The 9,481-nt window shown below is 37.9% G+C and overlaps 1 protein-coding gene across 1 annotated transcript; it reads left to right on the forward strand.

Annotated features, from left to right (window-relative positions):
- LOC107430088 (methionine gamma-lyase) lies at window positions 1-2,610 on the forward strand. Its single transcript, XM_016040880.3, has 2 exons — window positions 1-1,101; window positions 1,782-2,610. The coding sequence occupies exons 1-2, from the start codon at window positions 300-302 to the stop codon at window positions 2,354-2,356; spliced, it is 1,377 nt and encodes a 458-aa protein (XP_015896366.3). The 5' UTR covers window positions 1-299; the 3' UTR covers window positions 2,357-2,610.
- The last annotated feature ends 6,871 nt before the right edge of the window (window positions 2,611-9,481 follow it).

A 9,481-nucleotide genomic window follows, 5' to 3' on the forward strand; every position in this document is an offset into this window, starting at 1 on the left:
AATTTCCCAATCTCTCATCGCAACCTCCACGCAAGCTGTGCATCTAATCCCAATCTTCTCTATTGTTTATATAATCATTGTCTTTCTCTCTCTTTGTTTATAACTAGCTAAAACTTCCTCTCCCCATATCTCTAATTAACCTCCCGCCTTAATTCTCTTTCTCTTGCAAATTCTCAAACCTCTTTTGTTTCTTTCTCTCTTTTTGGGTTAAGATAGATTCCTTATTTTCCTCTAAAAAAGAAGGGGAAGAAAAAAAAAAAAAAAATCCAACTGATTAGCTTTTAGCTTGTAGCATATATATGGCTGCTGAATTGAAAAACCATGGTGCCGTTTTGTCCGGCAAGAAAAGATCGGCTGGACATGACGACGGCGCCGAAGACAACAACGACTACGTTGTGGCTAAAAAATCCATGCCTTTCTTCTCATCACCGGCGGCCATGGCCCGGTACGACCCGGCGGCGGCATTAGCCAGTGCTCGCCATGAATTCGGCGAGCACGGCGGTGTCAACATGTCGATAGAAGCCTCCGCCACCTTCACCGTCATGGAGCCGGAGACCATGCGCCGCATGTTCTCCGGCGAATTAGGACCGGACAGGGACTTCTTCATCTACAGCCGGCACTTCAACCCGACGGTGTTGAATCTGGGCCGTCAGATGGCGGCTCTGGAAGGCACGGAAGCCGCGTACTGCACCTCCAGCGGGATGTCGGCCATATCGTCGGTGCTGATGCAGTTGGTTAGCAGCGGCGAGAACATCGTGGCTTCCAGAACACTCTACGGCGGGACCCACGCCCTCATGGCGCATTTCCTCCCCAGGGTGGCCAACATAACGACGACGTTCGTTGATATCCACGACATGGAGATGGTGAGGAATGCGTTGGTGGTTGGGAAGACCAAGGTCTTGTACTGCGAGTCCATCTCCAACCCCACCCTCAACGTGGCCGACATTCCGGAGCTCAGCCGTATAGCCCACGAGAAAGGGGTTATGCTGGTGGTCGACAACACCTTCTCTCCCATGTTCCTCTCTCCGGCCAGCCTCGGAGCCGACGTGGTGGTCCACAGTATCTCCAAGTTCATCAGCGGTGGGGCCGACATCATCGCAGGTACTATAATTTATCTCTTGCTTTCTTATTTTTCTATTTCACACCCAACACGTGTCCTCATCTGTCAACTCCCGTAACAGTTGGAAATTTTAACCTCGCCTCACTTCCAACTTGCCCATCTTTAATCAAAACAATCTGGAACGTTCGTTTGGGAGATTTTTGGAAATTTAATTCCACATTTTATCATAAAATAAAAAAAGTAAAAAAATAATAATAATAATAACAATAGTAATAATAAAACATGAGTACGTGAACTTTTTTCTGGATGGTGGCCACGGGACATTTTTTTGATTCAGACGGTGGCTTTTAGTTTTCCTCGTGAATGGTCTTTTGTCATGCTCTCGTGGGGATAAAAAAATACTATTTATCAGGATTTATATAGCATTTAACAATTTAAATCGTTTAAAAAAAAAAAATCTTTTAAAATTATATTTTTCAAATAAAAATTCATATATAATTAAATATCAACAATGATCCTACCTCTATTCAGCTATTATTATCATCTTTTGATGATAAATAATAAAACTTTTTGAACAAATTTTTTTCTTTTTCTTTATTATAATTATTTTTCCATTGAAGTTTTTGTTTGGAACTATAGAATTTTGACGAATTTTATGAAATGCATATAAATATATGAAAATGACAAAATAATGAGACATACATGATGTGATGATGAACAGGTGCAGTATGTGGACCAGCGAGTTTAGTGAACTCGATGATGGATCTTCATCAAGGGTCCCTGATGCTTCTGGGCCCCACAATGAACGCCAAAGTGGCTTTTGAACTGTCAGAGAGAATCCCCCACTTGGCGTTGAGAATGAAGGAGCACTGCAACAGAGCAATGGTTTACGCCACGAGGATGAAGAAGATGGGCCTCAAAGTCGTATATCCTGGGCTCGAAGACCATCCACAGCACAAGCTTCTCAAGTCCATGATCAATAAGGAGTACGGGTATGGTGGGCTTCTTTGCGTGGACATGGAAACAGAGGAGAGAGCAAACCGGCTGATGAACCTTCTGCAAAACTACACCCAGTTTGGGTTCATGGCTGTGAGCTTGGGATACTATGAGACCCTCATGTCCTGCTCCGGCAGCAGCACAAGCAGCGAAATGAACGCCGAGGAGAAAAAACTGGCCGGAATATCACCGGGACTGGTCAGAATGTCGGTGGGATATATTGGGACTCTGGAGCAGAGATGGAGCCAGTTTGAAAAGGCATTGTCTAGAATGCAAGACTCTGGTCTGTTCAAGAACTGATATGGAACTGTCGCCCTTTTCTTTTTTGTTTTTTCTTTTTTTTACCTGTGCCTGTGTTTATAAGAAAAGGTTAAAAAATAAGTGCGTTTTGGGGGAGAGTTTGGGATAGTGGTGGTCGTTGATGTAAAAAATTGTTCTCCCTATCGAGTCCTTAATTGGCTTGGCCTGTCTAGCTAATTACATAATGGACTCAACTGCATGTAAATTTTCTTTCTCTGGGTAGTTCAATGGGTTATGTTCATATTCTCAAACAATTATCTAGACTAATTTCACGTAAGTAAAGTCTTTTTAAGTTTTGTGCGTACCAAATAATAATTGAGATTTGGAAAGCATATATCAATTTCTTATTGTCCATTTGGTATGCAAATTTAGTAATGGTCCATTTGCTCTGTGAGGAAATATGGGGGGTCGTGCTACTACTAGTAAATTTTTTGTTGCGTGAGTAAATTGTGAGGCTCATGCTAACTAATTTAGCCCCTTCACCAAAAAAGTGCATATATAAGAAAGAGGAAAGCTATAAAAGCATAGTTAAGCTGTAAACAATAAGTTGCTGCACAAGGGTTTGCATAAAGTAATTAAGCGAACACTCTGCTGCCTTTTGGAACAGCTTAAGTGGCAAAGTTACCCCTTTTGGGTAGACTGTGTTAAACGAGTCCTTTTAACAATGGGAAGTAGTCCAGGATTTCTTCAAAATTTTGGTTGACACAGATGAGAAATAGACTTTGCTTAGAAAACAATTTGAATCTAAAACACAATCTCGGAAGCGTTTTTGTATTTTTATAATCCCGTTGAGCAGATATTTTGGCCAATAATTGTAAAAGAGGTTATCTTTTACAAGTTCTTTCAAAAAAAAAAAAAAAAAAAGAAGTTACCAAAGGGATAATCAACCATGAGGATGGATGGTGATTAGATTGTTTAATTCATTTAGAGTTATACATGACCAATATGGCTCCTCAAAACTTCATTTTATACAATTTCAAGTTGCAATTGAACTTTCAGTTTTAAGTTTTCAGAGTGAAAATAAAGTTCCAACAAGGTAACTACAAAATCGATTTTTTTCAATTAGTTTTGAAATATTTGATGTAGTATCATTCAAAATCCTTGTAAAGCCCATTTGATAAGCCCCATGAATTATTTTGCGATTAGGCCTATTGTGGTTTACAAAAACCAAATTCATGATGGGTTATTTACATGTGCTTTAGAAAAAAGATAACAAATAAGTGTGTTTAGGGAGAATTTGTTGTGATATACTTCCAAGAACAGACTAAAGATGAAAGTTACTATTTTGTCGATAATTAATTATGCAAGCTAAAATTTCCCCAGCCACAGTGAAAAATAAATAAATAAATAAAAAAGTGTTAGTGAGGATGATGGTGGTTGATGTTAAAAAAGGGTCTACCTTATGAGTGCTTAAAATTTGCCCTGAGGTCAAGCTTGATCAGATAAATGGACTTTCTGATGGATATGCATGTAAATTTCACCTTCTTTTCTGGGTAGTTTATTGGATTATGTATTCTCCATTACTTTGAATCATTTATCCAGCTAGCTTAGCCCAAAAGGAAAAGAAAAAAAAAAGAAAAAAATAGAAAAATCTTAAAGTTTTGTGCATACTGAGAAACAGTGAGAACTGGAAACGTAAGAAGGGAAAAAAAAGAAAGAAGGCTATCCACTTTTTTTAACTGTTGCCTGCCTAAATTGTGAGGTCCAATGGTAACAAATTTAGTATATAGAAAAGTGGTAAGTAGGAATGTCAATTTGCCCCGCACATCTTGAAAATTGCGATACACTGCTTCTAACAAGGCGGTTGGGATAAATCCTTATGACCCAAAGTGGAGACTGACCAGGGAATAAAGAACTAGTCCAAACCGTCCCGTATATATTTACTTAATTTTTTTTTTATATTTTATATATTTGAACTATTGTAATTTTTAAGAATGTAGCTTATTATAATTGTAAATTTGGACTTTAATGTATTTCATTGTATTTTTATTACATTGTAGTCACTTTATTTACATTTTATTCATACATTTTTTTTTATATAAATTTCTCAAAAAAAAATTATATCAATTATATATAAAAAAATAAACTGGGAAAACTGCCCTGCCCCGTTCCCGATTGAGAAATCCCCGTCCTCACCTCGCCTCTAAAGAAACGGAAAAAAATTGTGGGGATAGGATGAAAAATTTCCCGCAAGGATAGAGTCGGAATTTTAAAAATCGACTTCGTCCCTTTGACATTCCTAGCGGTAAGCCTTATGTTGCGTGCCTAACTATGGCATAAGAGGCGAACAATAGTGGGTCACAGCTTTGCATAAAGTACCAGAACACTCTATTTGAACACTCTATTTCTTCTTAAAAGAGAGGCAAGATTGTGTCCCTTCTCAACCATATTTTATTTTCAAATAATCCTGTTGAACAAAATATTTGGCCCGTAAAAGGTGAATTTGTTGTATTTAAGGATTCCCAAGTTTCAAAAGATAGTGAATCATGAGGATTGGTGATTAATGGATTGTTAATAGTCACTGTGTCTGGCTCTACATATTAACTTTTTTTTTGTGTAAACTTACATATTACCTATTTGGTTTCTCAAAATTACAGTTTTTTTTAGCAAAAAATACTACAGCAAGGTCACCACTCACCCAACAACAATCCCCCTTGTTCAATAAAATCTTTTTAAAACATATTTCATCCACTTAAGAGATTCATAATCCCTATTAAGCCTGATGGGTCTTGCACCCAATTGGTTAGCTCCTATCACAGGCCCCTTAGAAATCATGGCCCATGTACAAGGTTTGATACAACCCAAAGACCCAAAATTATCAACACAATTGAGGTTGGAAGCCATAGTTATCAAACCCAATAGCTTTCAAATATTTTCACGAGATACACGAAAATATTCCAATCCATTTCGACCCAATCAAATATAGCTAAGCAACAAAAAGTTATGTGAAGCATTAGCACAGCTGTTTAAACAACCACATGTAGTTTCCAGATGTATGGTTCTCCAAACATAGAGAACCCCTTAAGCAGTCATGAAAATAGTACCCAGAGCCATTGCAATACTAACCGAGAATATAATAGAAGGGTCTCTTCTATGTCCTTGAATTGCTTTCTGCACAACAAGCACTCTAATAAGTGATGCAGCACAACAGATGGTATCAAAGACAAGGGCAATTTCTTTGTGTTCCATTCCCAACAGTAAATATTGTAATGCGAAATGGTTGATGAGAATAAAATCATGAAAGAAGTAGTCGCGGTTGTTACCTGAACCCAAAACCATTGAAAGAATAAAACCATGGTTGATAAGAGAAAAACCATGAAAGACAAGTACAGATGGATCTTAAATTTTATTTTTTAGAACCAAAATAATAATAATATGTGAAAAAATAATCCTCAAGAGCTGAGGAAATATAAGATATTGCCCAGCTTCAGATACTCGAACTTGTAATCTGAAGAAAGAAGGAAAGAGGATGAAATGACGGCATTCTGGGAGGAGTTTAAGTGATTCAAGAAGGAATGACAATGTTTTGGAATTTGTTTTAAAATAATGAAACACGTGAATGGCAGGTGTGGGTGTTAAGTCAGTTATGAGATGCTTAACTGTGATTGGTCCACGCCAGCGAGTTTTTCCATGTCAGCTCTAAACAGTTACATATAAACAGTTTTTCTTCTTCCTAGATGATCACAGATTTTGCAGAACATATATTGAGTTGAGTTTAGGGTTTAAGAGAGAGAGAAATTCAAGCTTTTTCTTTACTGGTTCAATTCATTGAAAGGTTCTGTAAGTTTTCTTTGTAGTTTTTTTTGTGAAAACATTGAGAGATTGGTGAGGGTGTAAAGGGAACACAAGGTAGTATTTGGGTGTTCTTTGTATAAACACCATTAGAGACTTTGTGAAGCTTGTACTTCCTCATCAAATAATAAGAGCAAAGGCTCAGACTTAAGCATCAAGGACGTAGACACTTTCTTGGCCGAACCTCGTTAAACTATTTGTGTTATTGTTTTTGTGTTCTTGATTCTCTGAATTTCACAACAAGTGGTATCAGAGCTTGGTTCTTTCGTATCCCTCTGAGTGTTTAGAAAGATTCAACTCTCGGAATCTTGGGTTTCTTGTATAAGCAACAATGGCTTCGAAGATAGAGGTGGAGATCTTTAATGGCAAGGGAGATTTCTTGCTATGGAGGAAAAAGATGAGGGCAGTTCTTGTGCAGATGAAGGTTGCTAGAGCCATAGATGGGTCATTCCCTGCCGATCTTCCAGAGGAAAAGAGGATACATATGAAAGGAGCATCCTGAGTCTAGAACCTCTTAGGTTATTCTCAAGGTGTTAAAGGTTATAGACTTTGGGATGGGGAAACCAAAGGATTCAAAGTCATTATCAGTAGGGATGTTGTTTTTAATGAATATGTTATGCCCTACAAGGTTACTAACAGTGCAGGTCTTAGTGATGGACAAGAACTGGAGACACGACAGATGGATATACTTGCTTTAAATTTGAGATGCTAGATCATCAAGCAGAAGGGGCATTAAAGGAAAAAGAGTCTGAGGTTCAACATGAAGGTACTTCAATTCATACAGGATTTGATTCAGATGGTGAAGGTGAGAAGCAGCAGGATTCACCATAAAAAACAATTGCCTCACCTAGATATTTGTTAACTCGAGATAGAGTTAAAAGGAGAGTGATACCCAACAGAAAATATAGCTATGCTGACTTCATTTCATATGCTTCGGTTGGGTTTCAGGATTTTTTTGACAATGAACCTAAGAATTATAGGGAAGCTATAGAATCCACATAGGCAAGGAAATGGAAATAGGCCATGGATGAAGAAATGAAGTCTCTGCATGACAATCATACTTAGGATCTAGTTTCAGCTCCTTCAAATCAAAGGATTGTGGATTGCAAATGGATCTACAAAGTGAAGGAAAGACTAACTAAGGCTGATCTACTGAGGTTCAAGGTAAAGTTGGTAGCAAAGGGATTCACACAGGTTGAGGGTGTAGATTATAATGAAATCTTCTCACCTGTGGTGAAGTACACGATTATTCGAATTATGCTCTCCTTGGTTACACATTTTGATTGGGAATTAGAGCAGTTAGATGTAAAAACTGCTTTTCTTCATGGAGGCTTGGAAGAAACCATTTATATGAAGCAGCCATAGGGATATGAAATTATTAGAAAGGGTCGAGAGCTTGTATGCTTGCTAAGGAAGTCACTCTATGGTTTAAAGTAATCCCCAAAGGCAATGGTATAGAAGGTTTGATATTTTTGTGTTGAAGGCTGGTTTTGCAAGGAGTAATTTCGACAGTTGCTTGTACTTCAAGGATAAAATGAGTGCAAATGCTGTATATTTACTTCTCTATGTAAATGATATGTTGTTGGCAGGGCCAAATGCAAATGCCATTAATTCTGTGAAGCAACTACTCAGTTCTACGTTTGAGATGAAAGAAGCTTGGGCAGGCTAAGAAAATTTTGGAGATGACAATCGCTAGAGAGAAGAAATAGGAAGATGAAGCTACAACAAACTTCATATGTTCAAAAGGTAATCACCAAGTTTAATATGAGGGAAGCAAGAACTGGTAGTGTACCGTTGGGTGGACATTACAAGTTATTTGTGGATTAATGTCCAGTTACTGAACAGGAAAAGGAAGATATGAATGATGTGCCATATGCTAGTGCTATAGGATCTGTTATGCACTTGATGATTAGTACAATACCAGATCTGGCATATGCTGTAAGTGTTCTTAGCAGGTTTATGTCAAACCCTGGAAGAAGTCACGGGGAAGCTGTGAAATGGCTCATGAGATACTTAAAGTTCACTATGAATGAAGGATTGTTGTTCAAAGGTAGTCAAGGTGATATTGAGTTACTTGGTTACACAGATGCCGGCTATGGTGGGGATCGGGATAAGAGAAAATCAATTTCTACATATGCATTTACTGTTTGTGGAAATTGTGTAAGCTGGAAGTCACATTTGCAACCGGCGGTAGCTTTATCAACCACTGAAGCTGAATACATGGCAGTGATAGATGTTGCAAAGGAGGTTATTCAGATCAAAGGACTGCTGGTGGAATTGGGGGCATTAGATATGACAGTTGTGATTTATTCTGATAGCCAAAGTGCAATACACCTTTGCAAAAATCCTGTGTTTCATGAAAGATCTAAGCACATTCAGATTAAATATCACTTTATTCGTATGGTGGAAAGGAAGGAATTTCTATTGGAGAAAATACAAACTGAGCTGAATCCCATAGATATGGGAACTAAAGTCCTACCCGTGAGCAGGTTTAATACATGTAAAACCTTGCTCGGACTTGGGGTAGGTTAGTGTTGAACAAGGTGAAGTTTGTAAGGAAGGTCTTTAGAGTCTCTGCTATAATTCATGCTCTTAAGGATTAGGTAGAGAAATGTGAAGAAATAATCCTCAAAAGCTGAGGAAATATAAGATATTGTCCAGCTTCAGATACTCGAACTTGTGATCTGAAGAAAGAAGGGAAGAGGATGAAACGATGGCATTCTAGGAGGAGCTTAAGTGATTCAAGAAGGAACGACAACGTTTTGGAATTTGTTTTAAAATAACTGAAACACGTGAATGGCAGGTGTGGCTGTTAAGTCAGTTATGAGAAGCTTAACTATGATTGGTCCATGCTAGCCAGTTTTTCCATGTCAACTCTAAACAGTTATACATATAAACAGTTTTTCTTCTTCCTCGGGCTAGAGAATCATAGATTTTGCAGAACATATATTGAGTTGAGTTTAGGGTTTGAGAGAGAGAGAAATTCAGTCTTTTTCTTTATTGGTTCAATTCATTGAAAGGTTCTGTAATTTTTTTTTGTAGTTTTCTTTGTGAAAATGTTGAGAGATTGGTGAGGGTGTAAAGGGAACACAAAGTGGTATTTGGGTGTTCTCTGTGTAAACACCATTGAAGACTTTGTGAAGCTTGTATTTCCTCATCAGATAATAAGAGCAGAGGTTCAGACTTGAGCATCGAGGACATAGGCACTTTCTTGGCCGAACCTCGTTAAACTATTTGTGTTCTTGATTCTCTGAATTTCACAACATAATAATAATCAAAGCATGAACTGTGCTAAAGGTTTAGATATAAACATAGGTCATGATATATTGTATT

Source organism: Ziziphus jujuba, chromosome 6 (genome assembly GCF_031755915.1).
Source record: "Ziziphus jujuba cultivar Dongzao chromosome 6, ASM3175591v1".
Lineage (NCBI taxonomy): Eukaryota > Viridiplantae > Streptophyta > Magnoliopsida > Rosales > Rhamnaceae > Ziziphus > Ziziphus jujuba.

Excerpts from the sequence above, each read along its gene's own strand:
- LOC107430088 (XM_016040880.3), top strand. The coding sequence starts at position 300 with ATGGCTGCTGAATTGAAAAACCATGGTGCCGTTTTGTCCGGCAAGAAA. Across the intron at positions 1,102-1,781 it reads TGGGGCCGACATCATCGCAG|GTGCAGTATGTGGACCAGCG; the intron begins GTACTATAATTT and ends GATGATGAACAG.